The sequence below is a fragment of the Leptodactylus fuscus genome, chromosome 4 (genome assembly GCF_031893055.1).
Source record: "Leptodactylus fuscus isolate aLepFus1 chromosome 4, aLepFus1.hap2, whole genome shotgun sequence".
Classification (NCBI taxonomy): domain Eukaryota; kingdom Metazoa; phylum Chordata; class Amphibia; order Anura; family Leptodactylidae; genus Leptodactylus; species Leptodactylus fuscus.
In genome coordinates, this window is record NC_134268.1 from 69,191,885 (window position 1) to 69,219,717 (window position 27,833).

General features: G+C 42.2%; 1 protein-coding gene across 2 annotated transcripts in view; it reads right to left on the bottom strand.

The window, feature by feature from the left end:
• The window catches only part of MIB1 (MIB E3 ubiquitin protein ligase 1), a 64,835-nt gene extending 58,439 nt beyond the window's left edge, over positions 1-6,396 (bottom strand). For both annotated transcript variants that reach the window (XM_075270612.1, XM_075270613.1), the window contains exons 1-2: positions 5,943-6,396; positions 1,557-1,728 (exon numbers count right to left, since the gene is read on the bottom strand). In XM_075270612.1, coding sequence (XP_075126713.1) covers positions 1,557-1,728; positions 5,943-6,171 — 401 coding nt within the window. In that variant the 5' untranslated portion in view covers positions 6,172-6,396. The remainder of the gene's footprint in view (positions 1-1,556; positions 1,729-5,942) is intronic.
• Between the last annotated feature and the right edge of the window lie 21,437 nt (positions 6,397-27,833).

Below are 27,833 nucleotides of genomic sequence, written 5' to 3' on the forward strand. Positions count from 1 at the left end.
TGACCCCAACTTCACTTCATGAATGTCATATATTAAGAAATTATTGTAACACACAAAAAATCTCTTAGTCAGACTCCGTTGCCTACACAGACTTTACTCTCACTGATCACTATCCTGAGTCACTCTCCGTCACGACCGCCAGATAGTTTTATGGCGTATTGGCTCAATGACCTTGCTGTGCCTTCATATAATTCTATGGGAAGTAGCCAAGTGAGCTCATTTGATTGTAACTAACATCCATAAAGCCCTTATACACAAGAAAAAAAACCTATACACATAAAAAAACCTGCTGATCACCGGGACGAGCCACCTACCTTATGTGTATAGGCACTTCTTGACTTTCCCCCAAGAAATGGTGCTGGGGAAAGAATAAGTCGCCACCAGAGGTGTCTGGTAGCAGCTCATACTACTCTCCCTAAGTGTATGGGGGCAGAATAGCTTTTTTTTACCCATAGAAGTGATGGCTGAAGCCATTCACAGTTGGAGTGGGGTCAGCGATTCCTCCATACCCTTGCTGCTGCAGATAAGTGGAATACGGTAACATCCCTTTAAAAGTAAACCAGACAGGGAAAACTGAATTTCAAAACATCAATATCTTATCATATATATATATATATATATATATATATATATATATATATATATATATACACACACATATACATACACGTCATTGATATCAGATCGGCAGAGACCAGACACCCGGCATTCCCGACAGTCAGCTGTTCTCAGCAGCTGATACACAGAATGGAGCAGGAAACAGACAGCTCAGTCCTCTATGTAGTGGCCAGAACAGGTACTGCACATCAGTTTCCACTCATATGAACAGAAGCTAAGTGGCAGTGACTCAGTTCAGCCATGGCACAGAGTTTAGAGCTGTCTGCTTCCTGCTCCGTTTTAAGAACTGAGTGTGAGGATCTATCCTTAGAATAGGTGATGAGTATTTTAAATCTGGAAAGCCCCTTTAAAGTGTCTGTGAACAGTCCATGTTACATCTGAAAACCTCTCCTGGACCAAAAGATTGAGGATATGATTATCTTTAGTTTGATCAGAGACTCAGTCTAACAGCACCTATACCAATCAGTACAATGAGGGGCCCTGAGAGGGGGAACCCCACCAATCAATCATTGAAGGCTTATTCTAAAAAATAAGCTTTAATATTTAAGGGGAGGATACGTATTCACAGTTTTAATTCATGTTTTGAAGCCAAAACCAGAGGTGGATTCAAATCAGGAATCTTTACTAGAGATGAGCGAGTACTGCTCGGATCAGCCAATCCGAACAGCACGCTCCATAGAAATGAATGGATGCACCTGGTACTTCCGCTTTGATGGCAGCCGGCCGCTTAACCCCCCGCGTGCCGGCTACGTCCATTCATTTCTATGCGAGCGTGCTGTTCGGATCGGCTGATCCGAACAGTACTCGCTCATCTCTAATCTTTACCTGTTCTGTCTGGGTTTGGCTTCAAACACCAGAACGTGTGCCCCCATAAAGTCCTAACATAATTATTATTGTGAAGAAGGCCAATAATTCCTATCAATAATAACTGATCTTACCGCTCACTTCCAGGAGTTGTAATTCTGTAAAAGCGATGCCTTAAGTGATGCTTGTCACCGTGATAGCAAACAGTGCACAGGTCATAGTTTGTGCACTCGGCACACTTCCACCGGATCCCAATAATGGGCTGCTGTCGGCATGTATCACACATCGTCCCATCATGTTTGACACCTTTAAAACAAAAATGGAATCTTATAAATGAGATTAAACAATGGCATCATATGTCAAGACATTCTTAAGAATAGGTCAGTCATTTGTGAAAATTGGATAACCCCTATCAATGGCTATGTATTACACACAGAAAAGTAGGATTATATCCTGCATATATTTATACCGCACTGTGTGTTCACTTGGCAACTCCGTGCTCAGACATGACGGAGCCCAATACAGTTAATGGGGTCCCTCAGGTTGCAACGCCGTCCGTCATTAGACCAATCCACCTTCATAGTCAGTTCTTTCATTTCTCTGACAGAACAGAAGAATGGACTAAAATAATGCAGATAGCAACCATTCTATGGCTGTCTAATGGAGGACAGTGCCAAGTATAGGAGAAGCTCAATCATATTCAAATGCCTTTGTCAGAAGTTAAACCTAAAAAATGTTACTCCCCTAGTAATACTCTAGTAATACGATTGCAAACTTCATTGAAAACTTGAGTTATCTTTAATAATCCTGACTCCTTGTATAACCCACATTCAAGGATTTATTACATTACATATTCAACCCCCACCTCCCCCACACTGTGCCGTGAGCAGGACAATAGGTGACATCCTTGCCGGCGTCCCCGGCTGCTCACACAGGATTGGTCATTACAATTCAAACTGCAGCCATTGTTCCCTATGAAGCAGCGGCCAGCTGTTCCTATCCATAGCATGGAGGGAGAGGATAAAGCCACGAGACTGCAACCCTAAGCACAGCACCATCCCATAATCCCAAGCTTACAGTGAATTAGAGCTATAGGCCGAGACCTGGATGAATTTATACATAAAACAAGCAACTGCAGAAACCATGTAAACGGTACAAACCTAAGGTGTATAGAAGATCACCTACAAACTAGATGCATCAAAGAATCATACAGTATATACTAACCAAAGAGAACGGGACTCATAAAGATCTGTCCACAAGGGACGTACTCACAGGGTATTACTCAACGTGACCTTGCCATAGCACCCCACTGTACCGAAAATATTATATATAAACTGAGCAAAAAAAACCTGACGCATAAAAAGACTTGTGTTGTAGGTTTTCATGACAAAGCATGGCAATTCATGTCGCTGGTTTTCACTGCAGTGTTAACCCATTTCAGGAGGTATTTGTCAAGGTGTATTCAAGGAATTTCTGTTTTCTGCCCAAAAGGTGCCAATCGATAAGACAACTAGATCACGCCTGATAACTTTACAAGGATGTTCATCTTCTCACCACTAAGGCTGAGGCCCCGTATTGCGGAAAAGTAATATTGGTTGCAGATTTTGCTGCATTTTTATTCTTGGAACCAAGGCTAAGTGGCGCAATAGAATGAATGCGAAATATAAAGAAAGTTCTCATACTTGTCCCTTCAGCAGCAAAAATCTGCAACATGGGGCCTTAGCCTAAAGGTCCTAACAAGACTGCCCAATATTCAGGGCCATTACTGGCGATAAAAATGCCGCCTAAGTAGAGCTGCAGATCAGCTAACACTCACTGGTTAGATAATCGTATCTTATAGGCAATATAGAAGATACAGATTATCGGGAACACATCACCGGTGTAGTCCGAGCAGCGCTGCCGATAATCCATACAGCCGGATGGAGGGGGAATGACTCTACCCCATTTAGTTGGCATCAGCCGCTGCAATAAGGCCAACAAGTGTCGATCAAGGCTTTTTCTCATAGACTGGCACTCGAGTGTCCGAGGTCTGGATGAGTAATACCATCTGAATTATTCCAATTGTACAGCAAATCTTCATATTCAGGGGTCATACAGTCCCTATTGTGTGCTCAGGACAACTAGGCCATGTACTAATGCAGGCTGACCACTGAATAGACTACAATGACACTTTAGTGTTCTGTACACCTAATGTCACACGTCATTTACAGAATAAGGAGAAGTCACCTTCATAGGTCTAAGGGAAAGTCTCTGCTCCTAAATACAGCATGAATACTTTTTTATTATTATTGTTTATTTATATACTGTGCCTTCAGATACAAGAACTGGGATACATGTAACACTAATGGGATTAGTAGACAGTCTATACAGTCATAGTCCTAGAGGTTGTATGTATATACTGTAATAAGACATCTGAGAAATATACTAGACTAGCACAATATGACACATGATGCCATGGCCTACTCCATGGTGCTGGCCGATGACAGAATCACAAGCGCTCCGACAGGTTTCCAAATACAAAAGAACTGAATGAATGGCTGTGTCTACTATAACCCTGCCGTCCATGCACTACAAACCTCAGATGTCATAAAAGCTACACTACAAACTGTGCAAATATCTACTGAGTTCATGAGAAGTCGCTGTCACACAACTCTCCTCACATATCCTGAGTGACCAACACGTACCACTTGAGGGAGGTGTGTACATATGGCGGGCATATATCAGGACTACATCCGTGACATATGTCATGGTCGAGCTGCAAGAGCAGCAGTATAGGCAGAGATCAAAGACATACAAAATGTACAAACAAAGACATACAAAATGTACAAACAAAAGTCACATCTACCCCCATAGTACACACTGACAGCATTATACAGTACACAAACTACCATTTACTTCATACGCACAACTGGCTTCCTAATACAAACTTGCCACGATACACACAATGTTTACATGTGACACCGCAATGATACAGTCACTATTTCATACACATACATCACACATTCCACACGTCTGTACACAAGCAGAACATTACACACATGGTCAATATTTCCATCTTACAAGCTTGACATAACATCCATTTACAAGATCACACATGACCTATGATACACACAAGTGCTATATGACATAACACAATGCACACATGATTACTATATACATGATCTTTGATACACATAACACAATGCACACAACAGATATTATACAGTACTCAGAATTGCTAGTATGTCACAATGAGCACATATGTTTACTATGTACATGAAAACCACAATCCCTAGGGTACACGCAAATGCTAGAAGATAAATACACATATGACATGATACACAGGAGACTACGGACACGGTACACAGGAGACTATGGATGTGATACACAAGTGACTATGGCCATAGTACACAGAAGACTACGGACGTGATACACAGGAGACTATGGCCATAGTACACAGAAGACTACGGACGTGATACACAGGAGACTATGGCCATAGTACACAGAAGACTACGGACGTGATACACAGGAGACTATGGACGTGATACACAGGAGACTATGGCCATAGTACACAGAAGACTACGGACGTGATACACAGGAGACTATGGCCATAGTACACAGAAGACTATGGACGTGATACACAGGAGACTATGGCCATAGTACACAGAAGACTATGGACGTGATACACAGGAGACTATGGACATAGTACACAGAAGACTACGGACGTGATACACAGGAGACTATGGACATAGTAAACAGGAGACTATGGACGTGATACACAGGAGACTATGGACATAGTACACAGAAGACTACGGACGTGATACACAGGAGACTATGGCCATAGTACACAGAAGACTACGGACGTGATACACAGGAGACTATGGCCATAGTACACAGAAGACTATGGACGTGATACACAGGAGACTATGGCCATAGTACACAGAAGACTATGGACGTGATACACAGGAGACTATGGACATGATAAACAGGAGACTATGGACATAGTACACAGAAGACTACGGACGTGATACACAGGAGACTATGGCCATAGTACACAGAAGACTATGGACGTGATACACAGGAGACTATGGCCATAGTACACAGAAGACTAAGGACGTGATACACAGGAGACTATGGACATAGTACACAGAAGACTACGGACGTGATACACAGGAGACTATGGACATGATAAACAGGAGACTATGGACATAGTACACAGAAGACTACGGACGTGATACACAGGAGACTATGGCCATAGTACACAGAAGACTATGGACGTGATACACAGGAGACTATGGACATGACACACAGGAGACTATGGAAATAGTACACAGAAGACTATGGACATGATACAGCCAGTACACACAAATGCTCTATGATATACACACACAGGTTACTATGGGCATGATGTATCACACACACTATATGATACACATGACAGTGCATATGTTTACATGACACACACATCACATGATGACACGTATGATACACACAGGCCTCCCCTGCAGTCGCACATTCGTGTCCGGTGTGTGGGCACTCACCAGTGGGCGCACTGTCCAGGATCCTCAGGTCGTAGGCCCCGGAGCAGCGGTAGTTGGCAGCCGTCCCGTTGTCCCACACCACCACCACTTCTTCTGGGCTCTCGAAGCTGCGCACGGTGCCCACATGGCCCTCTCCCCCGTCCTGCTTCCCCCATTTCCAGTCGGGGCCTCTAGACACTCGGGCCCCCACCCCCTCCACCATCACCCGGTTATTGCGAGAGCCGCTCATCCCCCGGGAGGGATTCAGACACCCAGGCCCCGGTTGCCTCACTTTCCCTCTGGTTTCTGGCCGACCCAGCACCGAGCAGGTACCGGAGCAGTGAGAAAAGAGCGCGGAGTCCCTGCAGCGGTCCGCGGTGTGCACGGAGGAAAGTTTCCCTCAGACAGTGAATTAGGAGGACAAGGCCAGAGCTCCAGCGGCTGCTAACACCCGACTACTACGGCGACTGCGCGGACAGAGGCGGGGACGCGGAGGGAAGGAGGCGCGGGAGCGCGCAGCACTGTGCTCAGGACTCTCTGCTAGTCCCCAGGCTGCAGGCTTCACCAGGGGGGCGCCCTATCAGCGAATGGCAGCATCTTCATTGTGCTGTTCTCATGTACATAATCCATAAGGTGGTTCAGTTCTCAGCTAGGAAGATTTCTGCCATGTGAATATGGCCCAGTACCTGCACTCTGCCAAGCAGACAACAATCTGGGGAGGAAAGCGGGGGCTGCTTTATCTCCTTTTCCCTAGTTCATGAACACTTTTTGTTTTTTTTAGTCTATACACTTTTTATGCTAAGGCCCCATGTTGCGGAAATGCAACTTTTTTTGTTGCAGATTTTGTTGCGGTTTTTTTTTAGCCAAAGCCAAGAATTTCTACAAATGCAATGGGAAATATACAGGCAGCACTTATACGTCAATTGTTTGCTCAATCCTCTCCTGGCCTTGGCTCAAAAAAGCAAAGCAAAATCTGAAACAAAGAAAGCTGTTTTTCCGTAACATGGGGCCTAACCCCTGGCTCACATCTGCGCTCAGAATTCTGGGGACCCCCCTGAAGAGAATACTGAACACACTGACAAGCAGTGAGCAATGAAAGCAAACAGACCCCATAGACTATAATGGGGTCTGTGTGCTTTCTGCACGCTGCCCACACAAGTCATGCGGATAGGAAAGTAGATCACAAAGTACATTACCATAAAGGCCCGAAGCTTGTTTCTTCACCTCCCCTGGTTCTCTGATTATTATACTCGAGTATAATCATAGCGGTAGATGTTGGGGTTCGCAGGCCCTGCTCACAGCCACTTCTGCTCCCCTCTTATGAGTCCTATAGCAGAAGGGGAAATGGGAGGGGGGGGGGCAGCCATGGACAGGACCAGGGAGGTAGGTAAATAGGCCGCTAGCTGATGGGGATACTCCAGCACGTAGCAGCCTATTAAAAAAAAAAAAGTATCCTCACTCCCCTACCTTGCGATCCTTTGATGCAGGTGCTGCCACCGATGCTGCCTCTTCACCTGGCCGTGCATAAGACGTCTGCATCTCAGCTGCCACCTTTGCTGAGACACAGAGGTCTAAGCCAGGCCAGCAGAGGTCCACTCAGTTTTGTTTTCAGAGCTGCCTGTCTTGGGCTAGTTTAGAAACAAAAAAAAAAGTTAAAAAAAATAAAAATGGTCAAATTGCCGCCCCACCGAAAGTGCTGCCTGAGGCGGCTGCCTCACCTCATTAGCGGTGTGAGACATCGTCAGTTGAAAGCAAAATAATGAAGCACAGACCTGATGTGCTCCACTACTAATTTTGTTATTGTTTTATCTTTGCTTGCTGTATTTCACTCTGTCTACTTCCAGTAGATAAAAATCATGCTCATGTGATATACAGTCCATGTCATGTGATATACAGTCCATGGTTATGTGATACACAGTCTATGGTCTTGTGATATATGGTCCATGGTCATATGATATACAGTCTATGGTCTTGTGATTGGGATCAGAAATGATTGAATTCCAATCGGCGATCGAGTAAATATCACGATCGGAATTCCGATCCCGATCTTTTTAGGCAGGATCAAGGTTGAAGGTTATTTCCCATAATGCTTTGCTACTGGCCAGCTATTGTTAGCTGGAAAAGCTAACAATGTTAGGAATGAATGGATGCCGCTGGCACACAGCTTGTGCCGGCGTCCGACCGCTTATCCCCCTGCGCGCCGGCTGCATCCATTCATTCCACGGCATAGCAGGGAGGAAACAGAAGAGTAGATGGTATCTAATCTTCTGTTTCCTCTCTGCTGTGCCATATCCTCGACTCTGCATTATTGTACATTGACTTGTCTATCTACTCTTCTTCTTCGTCCCTGCTTTACTGTATACTCATCAGCTCTGCTACATCTGAGATCTACATCTCAGATGTAGCAGAGCTGAGTATACGATAAAGCAGGGACGAAGCAGAAGAGTCGATAGCCAAGTCCACTTACCTGCACAGATCCGCTGCCACTCCCTGTCTGTTCTCTTCTCGCCTCTTCTTGGTCCGTGCGCGCCCCTAGCTTCCAGGTTAGTGTTACAGACCTAGGAAGAAGGCGGCGCTTGTGGCTTAGGAGAGTGTGGGTGGGTACTGTACCCGCCCACACTCTCCTAAGCCACAACAAGCCCTGCCTACTCCCAGCATCAGTAACACTAGCCTGAGAGGCGGGGCACATACGGTGCTCTGCAGACATACACAGTAGAAAGAAGAGGAGCGAGAGCAGTGTGGAGCAGCAGCGCTTCTGTGCAGGTAAGTGGACAGCAGGGGGGACTTTAAGTAGCCGGGGGATTCTTTAATCACTGCACAGAGTGGAGTCTAAAAATTAAAGTGTTCAATTTTTGGATTCCACGCTGTGTAGTGAATAGGATCATTTTTAAAATCCGATCTCCGATTATTTAAAAAATCCCATTGACTTGCATTGGGATCGGGTTCAAATGGAAAATGATCGGAAATCGGATTTTAAAAACGATCCTGAAATCTCAAGATCGGCTCAACTCCAATGGTCCATGCTCATGTGATATACAGTCCATGTTATGTGATATACAGTCTATGGTCTTGTGATATATGGTCCATGCTCATGTGATATACAGTCTATGGTCTTGTGATATATGGTCCATGCTCATGTGATATACAGTCCATGTCATGTGATATACAGTCTATGGTCTTGTGATATATGGTCCATGCTCATGTGATATACAGTCCATGGTTATGTGATATACAGTCTATGGTCTTGTGATATATGGTCCATGCTCATGTGATATACAGTCCATGGTTATGTGATATATGGTCCATGCTCATGTGATATACAGTCCATGGTTATGTGATATACAGTCTATGGTCTTGTGATATATGGTCCATGCTCATGTGATATACAGTCCATGGTTATGTGATATACAGTCTATGGTCTTGTGATATATGGTCCATGGTCATGTGATATACAGTCCATGGTTATGTGATATACAGTCCATGGTTATGTGAACTACAGTCCTTAGTCATGTGATATACAGTCCATGGTCATGTGATATATGGTCCATGGTCATGTGATGCACACACAGGTGCACAACTCGTTATACTCACAGCAGAGTAATCAGACATCTGTCTGGTAATACCGTAAGCTGTGCACCTGTGTGTTCATCACATGACCATGGACTGTAGATCACATGACCATGGACTGATTTGTATGCACTGTAAGTAAGCAGAATAAATGAAGGCAAGCAGAGATCTAGAAAACTGAGGAATTGATACAGAAACTATATTAGAATATTGTAGAACTCTCCATTACACAAACAATAATATTAGTCTGAAAACGGATAACCAATATCCTTTATGTAACAAACACTTTTTATTATATTTATTCATTTTTCTCAGTTTTGCAACTTTTTTGTATTAATAAAACTTTAATGCTTGTTGTCCCTCCAGGAGATCTTTGTTTTTATTTATGCATTAGAGGAAAAAATATTAATCAGACCCGTCAAAAAGGATGTAACAAGAAAGCACTGGGGCATTTATTAATCTCCAGGCTGTCACTATAATGAGTTAGGAAATTTTAGAGAGTGCTACAACCACAGAAGTAACACAAACATAATCTCAAGAAACTGCATTTTATACAGACCAGAATAAATTTACCGAACTATGTATTACAGATAATTATGTACAGATTGCAGTTTCTGCTAAGCCTCTGTTCACACTTGTGTTATTTTCCTTTTTGACTTTGCTTTTTTGACTTATTGTTAATGAATTTTGGGGAAAAAAAGGTTCATAAATTCAGTTAATACAGAAGTCATGATGAATGATATATGGCTAGTATCTATATGTCTGATATAATCTGTTGCCATCACAGCAGTTTATGGACTAGTGACTAATGTCTGTCATGCTTGATAAAGTTAACTGGCATTGCTCATGAGAAAAGCTACTTAGGCATCTTACAGGACTCTTATCCCACATTAAGGCTGGTCTTACACGACCGTAATGCTTTTACGGTCCACATGTTGCTGATCAGCAACATACACTCCACAGATGCCTGTAAACTGCCGCACTCGCCCATAGAGATTTATGGGCGAGTCCATGCAGTGCCGTAAATTGTGGCCATTACAGACATGTTCTAAAGAGTGCGGACCTCGGTTGCGGCCCGCACACCACGGATAAAATATCCGCATTGAGTATAATGTGTCCGCAAATGGTCCGCAATTGAAAACCCTCAATTGCGGGCCATTTGCGGTCTTAAACTACGGTCGTGTAAGACCAGCCTTAGGCTTAGGCCCCACGTAGCATGCCGCAGCAAAACCACTGCAAGAAAAACAACAGCGGCGGCAACACATCGCATTGCTTTTCACAGAGAGTTCTCAGAGGTTTCCTGCTATACCTATAAGAAAACCGCTGGCGTTTCTGTAGGTGTAATCGGCAAGCTGCGTTTTCCAAAAATGCAACGGTTTTGGAAATCACAGTGTGTCTTCAGCGTGTATTTTCCCGCAATGTTCACTTTGCAAGGACTGTAAAATGCCACGTTTTTATTCCACTGCATTTCTGTCGTGGGCAAACTGTGGCAATCATGCCATGTGGTGCCCCGGTCTAAAAATTGATTACCTATCTATAAGATAGGCCATATTGTCCTATAAGAGTCCTGTAGCGTCTTTAGTTGCTGAAATGTGATGAAACTCCCTGCAAATCCCAGAATGAGGAGATAAAAAAGGTTGCTTGCATTATTTGCATATTGGAAATTGTGTGCAATGTTATCCATCTGTATGCAAATGAATTGTCGCTCAGTCATAGAGATAGCTAGGATTACTCCTGTAGGTATAGCCTTGCTTGAGCTACATGAAGAGTTTTAGTAGTGCTAGTGAAATATGCAATTTGGTGGACTGCAGCTTAGTGACGGAATAAAGTTGTGTTAAAACCAAGCACACCGTTTGTTTTTCTTGTGAAATTTTCAACAAGTTTGATGTGTCACATGACCCTCTTCCCATTTAAAAAACTAAAGTTGGATCCAAAATGGCCGAGTTCAAAATGGTCACCATCCATCTTGAAAAGTTTTCCCCCTCCGAGATGCTAATGTGCCACGAACAGGAAATTGATATAATCAACCATTCCTATTTTGTTTAGGTGTATCAATATAAATGGCCCACCCTGTATATATATATATATATATATATATATATATCATTCTTATATATATTGGACAGGTGTACCTAATAAAGTGGCCAGTGAGTGTAGATATATACTTTTTTTTTTTTTTTTAAATCTAATATATATATATATATATATATATATATATATATATATATATATACACACTCACCGGCCACTTTATTAGGTACACCATGCTAGTAACGGGTTGGACCCCCTTTTGCCTTCAGAACTGCCTCAATTCTTCGTGGCATAGATTCAACAAGGTGCTGGAAGCATTCCTCAGAGATTTTGGTCCATATTGACATGATGGCATCACACAGTTGCCGCAGATTTGTCGGCTGCACATCCATGATGCGAATCTCCCGTTCCACCACATCCCAAAGATGCTCTATTGGATTGAGATCTGGTGACTGTGGAGGCCATTGGAGTACAGTGAACTCATTGTCATGTTCAAGAAACCAGTCTGAGATGATTCCAGCTTTATGACATGGCGCATTATCCTGCTGAAAGTAGCCATCAGATGTTGGGTACATTGTGGTCATAAAGGGATGGACATGGTCAGCAACAATACTCAGGTAGGCTTTGGCGTTGCAACGATGCTCAATTGGTACCAAGGGGCCCAAAGAGTGCCAAGAAAATATTCCCCACACCATGACACCTCCACCACCAGCCTGAACCGTTGATACAAGGCAGGATGGATCCATGCTTTCATGTTGTTGACGCCAAATTCTGACCCTACCATCCGAATGTCGCAGCAGAAATCGAGACTCATCAGACCAGGCAACGTTTTTCCAATCTTCAATTGTCCAATTTCGATGAGCTTGTGCAAATTGTAGCCTCAGTTTCCTGTTCTTAGCTGAAAGGAGTGGCACCCGGTGTGGTCTTCTGCTGCTGTAGCCCATCTGCCTCAAAGTTCGACGTACTGTGCGTTCAGAGATGCTCTGCTGGCTACCTTGGTTGTAACGGGTGGCTATTTGAGTCACTGTTGCCTTTCTATCAGCTCGAACCAGTCTGGCCGTTCTCCTCTGGCATCAACAACGCATTTCCGCCCACAGAACTGCCGCTCACTGGATGTTTTTTCTTTTTCGGACCATTCTCTGTAAACCCTAGAGATGGTTGTGCGTGAAAATCCCAGTAGATCAGCAGTTTCTGAAATACTCAGACCAGCCCTTCTGGCACCAACAACCATGCCACGTTCAAAGGCACTCAAATCACCTTTCTTCCCCATACTGATGCTCGGTTTGAACTGCAGGAGATTGTCTTGACCATGTCTACATGCCTAAATGCACTGAGTTGCCGCCATGTGATTGGCTGATTAGAAATTAAGTGTTAACGAACAGTTGGACAGGTGTACCTAAAAAAGTGGCCAGTGAGTGTATATGTATATATACACATATATGATATACTAGCTGGTACCCGCGACTTCGTCTGCTGTGATTGTAGAAGTGGGTATATACAGGCGCGGGTAAGGTTTTCGTACTGTGTATAAGGTATGGGATATGAAATGTAACTGTGTATCTTGTTTTTGCTGTAATTCTGAGAGCACATGAGACTTTTGTGTTGAATGTAATTTGTATTTCAGCTGCTATACGGTGTTGGTATAAACTGTACATAGTGTCTTTGGGACAGAGGTATTTCAGGTTAATATACTTCAATATACGACATTGTATGATTTGTTAGTTAAGTATCTTCATTATTGAGGTTTATTAGTAACCCTTATATGGGGCCCACAGGGGTTAATATGAGGGACATGATGGGGTTTATTCCTATTAATATGAGGCACACAGGGGTTAATATGAGGGACATGATGGGGTTTATTCCTAACTAGCTGGTACCCGCGACTTTGTCTGCGGTGATTGTAGCAGTGGGTATATACAGGCGCGGGTAAGGTTTTCGTACTGTGTATAAGGTATGGGATATGAAATGTAACTGTGTATCTTGTTTTTGCTGTAATTCAGAGAATACGTGAGACTTTTGTGTTGAAGTTACTTTGTATTTGAGCTGCTATATATACGGTGTTGTGAGAAACTTTACATAGTGACTTTGGGACAGAAGTATTTGAAGTTAACCCTTTCCCGCCGATGGCATTTTTTGATTTTCATTTTTCATTCTTGACTCCCCTCCTTCTAAACCCCATAACTTTTTTATTTCTCCGCTCCCAGAGCCATATGAGGTCTTAATTTTTGCGGGACAAATTTTTCTTCATGATGCCACTATTATTTATTCTATATAATGTACTGGGAAGCAGGGAAAAAATTCAAAATGGGGTGGATTTGAAGAAAAAATGCATTTCTGCGACTTTCTTACGGGCTTTGGTTTTACGGCGTTCACTGTGCAACCCAAATGACATGTCCCCTGTATTCTGTGTTTCGTTACGATTCCGTGGATATGAAATTTCTATGGTTTTATTTACCTTTTGACCCCTTAAAAAAATGCCAAAATTGTGTTAAAAATTTTTTTTTTGAAAAGTCGCCATATTCCGACAGCCGTAACTTTTTTTAGACGTGCGTGTACGGGGATGTATAGGGCGTCTTTTTTTGCGGGACCGGGTGTACTTTGTAGTTGTACCATTTTCGGGAAATGTTATTGCTTTGATCACTTTTTATTCAAATTTTTATCAGAATCAAAACAGTGAAAAAACGGCGGTTTGACACTTTTGACCATTTTTCCCGCTACGGCGTTTACCAAACAGGAAAAATATTTGTATAGCTTTGTAGAGCGGGCGATTTCGGACACAGGGATACCTAACATGTATGTGTTTCACAGTTTTTAACTACTTTTATATGTGTTCTAGGGAAAGGGGGGTGATTTGAATTTTTAATCCTTTTTATTTGTTTTTATTATTTTTTTTTACTTTTTATAAACTTTTTTTTTTTGCATTTATTAGACCGCCTAGGGGTTTTGACATGGGTGGGCGGTGTCGAAGATTGTCAGAGCGGTGGGGGTGGGCAAATATGGCTGCTCCGGGGCGTTAAAGAGCGCCTCCTGGAGTATCGTTAAGGTGAGGGGCAAAGTGGTAAAGTATATGTATATGTGATTGTGTGGGGTTAGGGGCGAGGCTGTAGAGGGCAATATGAATTTTGTGGCTTGCTATGGTCCAAAGTGTGTGAGATTGCAGAGATGGTGATGTGAGTTTGGGTTTTGTGGGGGTCGTGGCACAAACGTATGTGCGCTATTGTGACGAAAAGTAGCCTATTGCGCTATCGGGTGTAGTGACTATGTTTGTGGAAAATTTCAGCCAAATTGGTTGAGCGGGTTTTGCGTGATTGAGGAACAAACATCCGAACATCCAAACTCACAAACCCACAAACTTTCACATTTATAATATTAATAGGATAGGATAATGTGAGGCACACAGGGGTTAATATGAGGGACATGATGGGGTTTATTCCTAATAATGTGAGGCACACAGGGGTTAATATGAGGGACATGATGGGGTTTATTCCTATTAATATGAGGCACACAGGGGTTAATATGAGGGACATGATGGGGTTTATTCCTATTAATGTGAGGCACATGGAGTTACTAACACTAAACTAATAATGCCGGACATTAATGAGAACAGTAATCCTATGTACCTGTGTGTTTTTCAGTGTCACTTTGCTAGCAGCTTCCTCTTCTCCTCGGGGAATTTTTGCAGGATGCAGACCACTATAGCAGGCACAGACCTGAGCGATTAAGCTTCACCCCCTGGGTTTCCTGCACCCCTCTCAAAGGGGAGTGTCCTTATGCTTGAGCTCTAGCAGCCCACTGAAGAGACTCGGACTTCATTTAACTCTTGCAGGTCCTGGGCTGCTGGTGTGCCAGTGAAATATGGCAGGAGTGCCACTCTTGGCATGCTGACCTCTGCTGTAGAGGGTAATATGAATTTTGTGGCTTGCTATGGTCCAAAGTGTGGGAGATTGCAGAAATAGTGATGTGAGTTTGGGTTTTGTGGGGGTCCTGGGAAAAACGTATGTGCGCTATTGTGACAAAAAGTAGCCTATTGCGCAATTGAGTGTAGTGACTATGTTTGTGGAAAATTTCAGCCAAATCGTATGGTCGAAAGTGTGTGAGATTGCATAAATAGTGATGTGAGTTTGGGTTTTGTGGGGGTCCTGGGAAAAACGTATGTGCGCTATTGTGACAAAAAGTAGCCTATTGCGCAATCGAGTGTAGTGACTATGTTTGTGAAAAATTTCAGCCAAATCGGTGGAGCGGGTTTTGCGTGATTGAGGAACAAACATCCAAACACACAAACCCACAAACATCCAAACTCACAAACTTTCACCTTTATAATATTAATAGGATATATGTATCTCAATATGATATATATATATATATATATATATATATATATATATATATATATATATTATATAGGGTTAGGAGGGGAGGTATGGATGATTAGAACGGGGCGCCACACAAGGTGGGGATAACCTTGGTGGATAAAGAGTGGGGGTATCTGCCCGTCAGGAGCTGCCATTTTAGTAGCAATGGAAACGTGGTAGATAGAGCATCGTGTGTTCGTGTACAACACCTTTATTGAAATGGGCCGTACTGTCATTCAAACACAGAGACGTTTCCAGAATCATTTCAATGTTGGCCATCATGGTCGTGTTCCGAAGTTTGACATGATAATGAAATGGGTGAATAACTTTCAATGAACAGGTTCTTTGAGACCCGGAACTGCACGAGGAGGTTCACCAGATTTTACACCTGGACCTGCATTTTCATCCCTATAAGCTGATGGTTGTCCAACAGTTGCAGCAAAGCGACTATGAAAGACGATTCAGATTTGCAGAAACAATGTTGGAAAACATAACTGACGATATTTGTAATGGCAACATCCAAGGTACACGTTGAAAAAATTAAATTTGTGTTTCGTTGAAAAATGAGTGTCTAACTGTTATTTCAAATCATCCATACCTCCCTGCCTAACCCTATATATATATATATATATATATATATATATATATATATATATATATATCATATTGAGATACATATATCCTATATATATATATATATATATATATATATATATATATATATATACATATATGCATATATATAATAGTCTCTGTCTGCGTGTTGTTGTTGTATCCTACTACTCCTACTAGTCCTACTAGTAGTATTATAAATGTGAAAGTTTGTGTGTTTGGATGTTTATTACTCAATCACACAAAAACAGCTGACTGGATTTGGATGAAATTTGGCACATAAATAGATTGTAACCTCAATTAACACATAGGCTACTTTTTATCCCGGTAAATGACATGACATCACAACTGTTATGAATTTATGTTCACATACTATATTAAACTGCTCTTGGCAGCAGCTTATCTCAGGTTCTGATAAAGTCAGGTCTGCTATTTCTCTATGTAAGCACTCAGCTAATCCTCAGTGGATTGTGTACATGCATTTGCATATTATCTGATCAGCTCCAGGCTACATGCTGACACACTTAATCCAAATTGGCACCTTTAATCCAAATTGGCAGTTTGCTAATTTTAAATATGCTGGGAAAAAGAAAATCTAATTTGTAGCAAAATTCTAAAACAACGAGAAGTATGAAGGTTGTCAGAAGTAACAGAGTTCTTCTCAAGCGGAGCTCAGAGGGATTATCAACTCCAACAACAAACTCATTATATGGCGTCCCAGCAGGCTGCTGAGATGCCGGAACAATCACAGGCATGGGGTGAGGAAATAGTTCAGCGGCAGGCCAGCTTGAGAGCTACCGAAACACCGGAGCAGGCAGATCATCAACGCCAACAACACGCTCATTATATGGCGTCCCAGCGAGCTGCTGAGATGCCAGAACAATCACAGGCACGGCGTGAGGAGCAAGTGCAGCAGCAGGGCAACTTGAGTGCTGCCAAAACGCCGGAGCAGACAAACCATCGACGGCAGCAATTTGCTGAATATAGGCAGATCATCGACACCAACAACACGCAGCTATGCGTGCTGCACCTACTCTTTCTGTTGTTCAAAAGGTGGGAGGTATGCATTATCATATCCTGCTTATAATGTTTGCTTATGTAACAGTACTTAGATTTATTGTAATATATTCTGTAGCATAATGAACTCTAGAAGTAAATGCTAAGCAGGTTATATATCATGATAGATGAATATTGACTGGCTTTGGTGGAATCTCACGATTATCTGATGTAATCGAATCTAGTGCTATGCTCACATCTGCTGTCACACTCTGGTTAACTGGCTTGGCTTTGGCCTACTCCCAAGGGCATTGTTGAAGCAATCCTCACAATGTTCACCCTTTAACCTGTATACCAAGGGGTTAAGCAGAATTGTAGTGCAGGACAGGCCAAAGAGTCAGGGCATTCAGGTAGGTGTGGTAGTTAAGGTAAAGCCAAGGTCAGCCAGAAAAATCCAACACAACAGGAGCAAGGTCAGGAACAAGCCAGGGTCAAAACATAAGAATACATGAAGAAGCACAAGAGAAAAAACAATGGTCAAAGCCTAGAAGCAATTAATGGAACCTAATTACTCAGATGAGGGGGTTGAGAAAACCTAAATATCCCAGAAGGCTCAGGGACTGGCTATGGAAACATTAGCAGAGTGATGTGCTGGCCCTTTAAGACAATGCGAGGGACAGCAGCAGGTACCTGAATGCATAGGGTACACTCCGGACATGAGTGCACCTGGGGTATTTCAGAGGTCCAAACTAGTAGTGAAGAAGAGACTGGCGATATATGCATACGTTGATGGTCGCAAGTTGCCAGCGCTACACTCTTGCAGTAATTTATCTCCCTTTCCCTATACAGGCATGCTCATAATGTAAAGCACCATGGAATTAATGGTTCTATATAAATAACTAATAATAATAATCTGATACCAGCACATACTGCATAGTTATGAGGGAGTAAGTGTCGCCTACCAGATATCTTAAGTTGGCCATACACTTTAAATACCTGTTGGCCACACCAAGAATGTGCACTGAACTGGAAGAAGGGAGAAAGCTTTGACCAGACACCTCTGGAACTCCAACTAAACAATTCTTATCTCCCGTAATATTTGTCATCAGGGGAGAATCAGGAAGCCCCATACACATAAGACACTCAGGCAGCCCCGCAGAGATCAGTGGGTTTGGCTAACAATCATCTAATTTGTATGGGCAGCTTACTCTAGCTTCACACCTGTGCTTGCATTACCATTCTTTGGGTCCACTTGGGGATCCGGATCCGAAAAACGGAAACCCAATTCACTTACAAAGTGGTTACCCATGGAAACCCACTGACCCCATAGACTATAATGGGATGAGCAGGACTTTTCTCTCCATATTTTTCAAGTGGAATGGGGGACAGAATCCCCGAACTGTGATCGAATGCAAATGTGAACCTAGCCTGAATGTGTTTGGACAAATAGTATAGCAGATATAAATGTAGCGTTTTTCCAGTATTTGTTACCAAGTGTTTAATGGGGTGCAAATAAAATGTTATTTTTTGTACTTCCACAAGTGGTCAGTAGGTGGCACCAGAGCATTACATACATATATGTATTCATACAACGCACATTAGTAGCAAAAAATCATCTTGCCACTTGGGTCATTATTGGAACTTTTAACAGCAATCTGAAACATTGGTGTTTTCCTGTATTAGCAAATAAAGCTTATTTGTTGTATAGTAAAACTTTGGTAGATTTCTACACTGCATCACTTTGCCATCTCTCTGTTCCTAGCTCTGTGTACTACAATACATCTCTGATGACTACATGTCAGGTTCTGGAGTTAGAATGTCATGTTAATACAAATGTTATAATATGGAAATGTAAAATTACTATTGATATGTATTATGATTATGATGATGATGATGATGATGATGATTATTATAATAGGAAGTTCGTGTTAAATAACCAACAAAGACTTTAAAATGCCATTTGTGCCTGTGTAGATGTTTGGTGTACACAATATTTGCCCTTAAGGGTGCATTCAGACTACGTAACGCCGGGCGTGTATGAGAGCCGTACACGCCGGCATTACGGCAGACTGCCGAACACTTCCCATTCACTTCAATGGGAGCGCTCGTAAACGCCGCTGTTACGAGCGCTCCCATTGAAGTGAATGGGAAGTGTTCGGCAGTCTGCCGTAATGCCGGCGTGTACGGCTCTCATACACGCCCGGCGTTACGTAGTCTGAATGCACCCTAAGTTTGTGATATTTTAGCCTGTTCCCACATTTGGCAAGAAAATTGTGAAGATTTCACTTAATTTCACTTAGAGTTGGCAGATTAAAAGGGGCTCTATTATTGGGAAAAGTCATTTTTAGATAAGCCCATCCTTGCATAGCTTTTAGAAAGGCTATTCCACACCTACCTTTTGTATTTAAATTGCCTCAGTAGATTTTGAATAAGTCCGTTTTTATTCACATGTTAATAAGCTTCCATCGTGCACTGGAAGTGTCTGTGATCACAGTCTGCTCTATGTGTATGTATAGCAGAGATGAGTCTTCAGCACAGCAGCCTCTGCTATACATACATATAGAGCAGGCTGTGCACACAGATACTGTCTGCTCTATGTGTATAGTACAGAGCACAGTGGAAGCTCATTAGCACATGAATAAAAACGAACTTATTCTAAATCTACTGAGGCAATTTACATAGAAAAGGCAGGTGTGGAATAGCCTTTCTAAAGGATGTACTTATCTAAAAATAACTTTTGCCAATGATAGAGCCCCTTTAACAGACGGCCTCCCATGGGATCAACAGGGTTACCATAATTCATTCTAGAAAGTGGCACAAAGTAAAGCAGCTCTAAGTAATTTCAATCTCTAGTGCCGTTCAGGTCAAGCTTTAGAAATAGTTATTGTCTAGATCAGAGGAACTCAACTACTTTTAGCAGAGGTCCATTGACCATCAAGTAAAGGTCCGAGCCGAGCATGTCCAGTATTTACAGTATTTTTTGGACAAAAGTACGTGTCTGACTGTAAGACACACAAAATAAAATTAGGAAAAAATATTTCCTAATGTGGCATATTGTTTCAGTGGGGGCATTGAAGAGCATTATATTGTTTCCATGGGGGCACTGAGGAGCAGTATAATGTGGGTGGGGATACTAAGAAGTATTATACGCTGGGTGCATGCAGGCATTGGGTGCAGTGCCCACATACAGTATAATGCACCACTTTTGTGCCTCCTCATAGTATGTTCTTTAGTACCCCCCACGCAGTATAATTGGTCATTAGTTCCCCCCACCCACTGTATAATGCTTCTTAATGGCTCCCAGTATGATAGGCCATTATTCCCAACATATCATTAATATTTACAATGGCCAGGAGGAACATTCATCTCCCACAGTCCCTAGGCTTCGTTCCCTTGCACTACCTGCAGCAGCGACAGGTTATTCTGCTGCTTGTGCAAGAGCCCTCACATGTGAAGGCAACAGGAATGATTACCGACCCTGCTGCAACTGGTACAAGGGATTGGAGCTTGGGGACAGTGGGTGAGAGATGAAGACTTATCCTGGCTGCTGTCTTATAACAATAATAATAATAATTAAAAAAAAAATATATTTATATAGCGCCAACATATTCCATAGTACTGTACAAATTGTAGGGTTCAAGTACAGACAAAAAAATACATTACAACAAAATAGTCACTTCTCACAGTGGGACTGAGGGCCCTGCTCTCAAGAGCTTACAATCTATGAGGTAGAGGGGGTGACACAAGAGGTAGCAGGGGTGGCATTGGAGGCAGAATTGCTTATACAGGGATCAGCCAATTTTGTAATAGAGGTGACTGTCATTACACATACATAAAAGTTTATGAGCCGTCACCAGTCGTGTCCTTTAACATGTGGATGGTGCCTAGACATATAAAGGTAGTCTGAAACAGCATCATATCATGTTGGGTAATGTGGGAGCAGGAACAGAGAAGGGTTAATTTTAGGGATTCTAATGATGGTACGGAAGGGTTTACATTAGGAATTGTGATAGGCCTGTCTGAAAAGATGCGTCTTTAGTTTGCGCTTGAAACTGTAGAAATTGGGAGTTAATCTGATTGTCCGGGGTAGAGCATTCCAGAGAAGTGGTGCAACTCGGGAGAAGTCTTGTATACGAGCATGGGAGGTTCTGATAATAGAGGATGTAAGTGTTAGGTCATTGAGTGAACAGAGAGCATGGGTTGGGCGATAGAGGGAGGAAATGTAGGGAGGTGCAGCATTATGGAGAACCTTGTGGATGAGGGTGATAACTGTATATTTTATTCTATAATGAATAGGCAGCCAATGTAGCGACTGGCACAGACCCGAGGCATCGCTGTAGCGTCTAGCCTGATAGATGAGCCTGGCTGCTGCGTTCAGAATAGATTGTAGAGGGCAGAATTTAGTGAGGGGAAGACCGATTAGAAAAAGTTACAGTAGTCAAGGCGAGAGTGAATCAGAGAGACAATAAGTGTCTTTAGTGTATCTCTGGTGAGGAAAGGGCGTATTCTAGAGATGTTTTTGAGGTGGAGGTGACATGAGTGTGCGAGTGATTCAATATGAGGGGTGAAGGAAAGGTCTGAGTCAAACATGACCCCGAGGCAGCGGGCATGCTGCCTAGGAGTTATAGTAAGGCCTGAGACTGCAATGGATATATCAGGGACAGATCTATTAGATGGTGGAAACAGTAGAAGTTCAGTCTTAGAGAGATTTAGTTTCAGATAGAGCAAAGACATGATATTTGAGACAGCAGAGAGACAGTCACTGGTGTCTTATGAAAGAGTTGGGAGGCAGGGGTCCACTAGTTGAGTATCCCTGGTTTAGATTATGAACGTTTCCATCATATTTTCTACTTACAATAAATTAGATTTTTGGTTTATGTTTTTCATTTGGTTGCAGCTTTTTTTTCTTTATGTATTACTAGAATAGCTCAATTATTGTTTGTCTTTTGTATGTTGTGTTTTTAAAAATGTACCTCATATTATTAACAACTTTGCACAAATCAATAGTACGAGTGAAGATAAGGACCTATGTACAGAGAGGTAGATACAAACAGAAACCCTGCTGTTTACTCTAGTAGGTTTTCCACCTTACTTCAGTGCTATATTCAAGTAAGACTGCTCAGTTGTGTGCTATGCCCACAATGATGACACTTCGGAGGGTGTGCTGGAGTAACTTTACTTATTAAACTTACTGGAGCTTTTAACAGTTTATGTGTTTCCATCTGCCTCTCTTACCCACTCCCCCTTCCATAGACTTCTATGGGCAAAATGTTGCTAGACAGAATCATTGTGTTGGGTGATAAATCCAATACTCTATCATTTTTGGTTTTCTGCTCCTAGAGGGAACCAGAAATAAGAAAAAAACAGGTTAAACTGGGCTTACATAAACTATAAAAACCACATAGGTAACACAGATGCTATTGAGGTTAAATGGCTGAGAATGAAGTTCTCACCATTCCAAGACATGGAGTGAAATGTTTGAAGAAACACACCATCACTGAGCTATAAGATGGTGGAAACTTGGAAAATGCCAAGGTGGAAACTCTCCTCGTGCTTGAACATAAAAAATGTAACAAAACTTCTGTATTATATGTGCACATTCATCAGCCAGTAACAAATATAGTAATCTGTGATACAATAAATAGCATCATTAATTTATACGACTTCATTTGTGGCCAATTAATGTGCCATTTTGAGATCCATTGCGGTTACTTGCATCCATGTGGCGCCAACCTTCTATTTGCTATCTAATAATGTTCTCATGCCAGAATTGGAAAGTCTAATATCCCTTCTGTCCTGCATTAGACATATACTGCAAGTTTCTCATATAATCTGCACAACAAATGTACTTTGGTCTTACTGACAAAATCATGAGATGGCCTTAGCAAGGCAGATATAGTATATGTAAAGTTGCGGACAAGCTATACAAATCAACCTTTGAAGTCCAACAGCACAAAATATATTGACTGTGTAGAGGTTTGTGATAACTTATCTGTACATATACTGTATACACACTGTATTCTGAATGCAGAATTTCCAGCTACTGATAGTGTAAGGCACAGCTACCTACTGACATATAATGACATAACATTATATTCATTAACTTTGTAAAGATAAATAACTAAGACTACTTTCACACTACTGGTTTTCTGTCTGTTGTTCTGCTCCATCAGACCAAATTTGTAGCTGTTAGCAATGGCAACACAACTAGCTAAAGTTGGCAGAAGGGACCTGCTGTTTATATTCTGACATTGCAGTATGTGATGGCAGATACAATGGAAAGTCATTTGTTTGTATCCATCATTCTGGCCATTGTAATGTCTATAGTTGTGATATTCTGATGAATTACAAAAATGGACAGAAAAACTGTAGAGTGAAACCAGCCTAAAGTATATTGAAGGTATATATATCATGACATAATAGAAATGCATCTGGTCCTTAAGGTGAGAATGCTGCATATCAACCCTCCCCTGCAGATAGATAAGTTTGGGTCACCTGAATCAGTGTTTTCCATTTGTGAGCCAGTGCCAATATATCCATGTTTTTGTCAATGTGCAAATGAGCCCTTTGAAGCAATGAGAGTGAACCTGCTCATATCTTTAGTTAAGCAGTGGAAGTACCAAGTCACAAGAGGAAAAACAGTTTTATTCAGATGACCATAACCTACGTATACTGTATGTTTGCATGACCAATGACCCATTCACTTCTATCAGGCTGCAGGTGTTGCCGGAGATTACAGTCCTAGCAGCCCATAGCAGTGAATGGAGTGCCAGTAACAAAAGCACACTGGCGCTCTATTCACAAGGAAGCTTTAGGGGACACTTTTAGTGTTCCGTCCTCCTGATCACTAGTCTGAATAAGAGTCTATGTAGTCTTCATCATGCTCCACTCTATCCTGCCCCCATTATGGCTTCCATTCCTAAAGTCCTCCTGGGGGGGGTGTCTTTTGGAGAGAAGAACATCTTTGACATCTAAGCAGTTGATCATAGAATATCTTAAAGGGAAGAAATTTCACAAACTGATTTGGCTTTCTTTTACAATGCCACATTAGAATTCAGTGAGCTCTTTAGAATAACCCAATACTTTACAAATGTTTGTAGAAAAAGACTGCATGGCTGGGTACGGGTTTTATACACCTGACAGGTATTTCAGTACTGTTGTCCACCATGATGACACCAGGAACTGCAGTTTTTACTGCAACCTTCATGGGCTAAACCTAGGTTCACATCTGTGTCAGGTTTCCATTCAGGGGGTTCACTTGGGGACCCCCGAATGGAAACCTAATCAGCATAAAAAGTGGTTAGCTAAGGAAACCTGCAGATCCCATAGACTATAATGGCTGCCGCTCGGTTTATGGTTGCCGCTCAGTTTCCACCCAAAAAGGGCGGAAAATGTGAAGAGAAAAGCAAAGATTCTTTTGACAAATGCAGAACATAGCATTGTCAGTTATTACAGTGGCCTTACGCAGGCTATAGCACACACACTTAAAAGCTAGAGTCTAGCCTACCCGTACATCTATAGAGGATACTGTATGGCGGCTTTTGTATATTCCTTAAGCTCTATCTAACATTTATTTAGGATTTTGCCTATAAGTGATCATATGGTTTAACCACACTGGTAAGGGCTCATTCACATCAGCGTTCTCCTCTCCGTAGTTCAGGTTTCCGTTTCCTGCATAAAACAGAGCAGGAGACGGAAACCTGCAGGAGTCTTTCTCACCCATTCATATGAATGGGTGAGAAAGATGTCCGGCCGTGAGCGGCGGTGAGCGTTTTATGCTCTCCGCCGTGAAACCGGGTTTTGTAATCCGGACACAGAGTCGGACATGTAGTACTCTGTGTCCGGATTTTAAAAAAACGGTTTCGCGGCGGAGAGCACAAAACGCTCACCGCCGCTCACGGCCGGACCCGGTCTGTGCTTTTCATCTTCTGGTATGCAGAAGACGGAAACCACAGAACGGAGACCCTGAACACAGGTGTGAACCTAGCGTAACTCAATACTGCATCTTTATAACTATTATCTGATTGCATACTCACCACAGAGATCAACATCACCTGAATATAGTTGATCTTGCTGAGTGTTGTAATTTTATCATAACTATGTTGCACACTTTGTACACCTAATATGCAAAGTCTATTGCCTAGGGGACCTTGCACTTGTAGACAACATAATTCCTTCCTAACAAAGGTTTATTCATTTATTAGCCTAAGCGGCCATAAACTTTTAAGTGTTATTACTAAAAGTTATATTTTATGTGTTTAGTCCTACACTGACTTTGTACCATTCTAATGTAGCAGTAGGTTTGTTCACCCAATATTTTTGTGACCTGTGGCAACGGGGCTAAGGCTGAGGCCCCACTTTGCAGAAAGACAGCAGAATAAATGCTGCATTTTACAGTACCAGTAAAATGAGTAGAATGAGATTCTGGCTGATCCCATCCATACATTGCGGGTAAAAAAAAATCACTGAGGAAAACCTATGTTTTGTTTTTGTTTTAAAAACAAAAATATTTTTGAAAAATACAACATGTCAATTTCATATGCACAAATGCTTGTTTTTCCTTATAGAAAAATGGAAAGTGAGGAAAGACTGTAGGGAAAAACACAAAGAAAATGCTGTGGGGAAAAAACGTGACGCGTTTCTACTTTTTTTTTAGCTATGTTCTGCAACATGGGGTCTAAGGGTTGGTTCACACTAGCGCTTGTATTCCGCCCACAAGGAGTCCGCATGGAGACCCCCCCGGCCGGAATGCAATCGCAATTGCAAGCGATGTGCTTGCAAAGCACATGGAGCCCATAGACTATAAAGGGCTCCGTGTGCTTGCAGCGCACTCCCCACACAAATGAATTGTGCGGGCAGTGCGCGGCAAGCACACGGAGCCCATTATAGTCTATGGGCTCCGTGTGCTTAACTGCACAGCGCTTGCATTAGCGTTGGTATTCCGTTCGGGGGGGGTCTCCATGCGGACTCCTTGTGGAAGGAATACAAGCGCTAGTGTGAACCAACCCTTAGCCTAAAAGAAACTCTTGACTTCAATGATGAAGGGGTGTGTCTGTGTAATGTTGCCCATATAGTGTGTATTGCAGCCCATTGGACCTACACACACTGTCATAAGCCACAACAATGCCCTAACCACAGTTTCGGTGGGAATCCAGGTAAACGCTTAGGCACAACTTTTAGAGCTCTATGCAACTTTACGCTGCTCTCAGCATTTTCCACTGGACTAGACCCCGTGACAACATCTTCAAATTTGTATCTTAACCTTGTTTTTCAAAATATGAGTATGGATATTTATAACAGTTCCTCCACCGGCATGGAACATGAAACATGAACAGGTGGGAATTATTGTGTCTTTAATAAACTTGTTTCTTAAGTTTCTAATGTTGTTTTGCTTTGCTAGCTTCACGTCCACATAATAAAAAACACTAGTACTGTTCTCTATGTGTTTGTTCTCATTTTACAGGTTTTTAATATTATTTGAAACCCCCCCCCATACTTTTAAGCCCAGTTAAATGTTGCTGACCCTGCTGTTATACCCACTTGTATCACTGACCCTTGGGTTCTTATTCCCACACTGGGCCGCATACAAAGCTCTTTCTGTACATGCTTTGAATGTAAAATGCTGGAGTTCTGAGTTATTCTGTTTCATGAGATCTATGCACTTCCTTTATAATACAGAACTGCAATGTCATTCATTCTAAGAAAAAAGAAACAAAACTCTCTTCTCATGTTTGAGCATTTCCAATGAGATGAGGCCTCAAGATGAACATTTCAAGCAAGGATTCAAAGAGCACAAATAGAATTTTCCATGATACCAAAGAGGATAATGGATATACTAGGGCAGATGTATAAAGTCTGGCATTTTGTATGCCAGGTCTGGCTGGTGCAAGGTTTGTCTGTATTATTAAGAGGCTCTTCTTAATAAATCAGGTGCATACCCATGCATCAGAAAGAAAGTCTACACCAGACAGGAGCTACAATTCCTGTATAATTCCCCATACACACGACATATGCATTGTCAGTATGAGGTGACGCAGTTTAGGACAGTCTAGACTATTTGCACTATCTAAAACACCATTGGTAAATCTGCCCCAATGTGTCCTAAAAATGGCTGTGTGATGGCCGTTACTAAAGTCAATGATTAAGGCCTAAGAAGGCTGCATTTACAGATAGAGTTTAATGTTAAAAAATAACAGATGCTTGATATCTGTCATGAAACGCGTGACACGCGCATATCGCATTGAAAGCAATAGGTAAAAAAGCCTCCCATTGATTTCAATGGGTAGCGCGCGTATGCCAGCACCCATTGAAGTCAATGGGATCTGTTTTTTACGCCGCTCACTCTGAACGAATT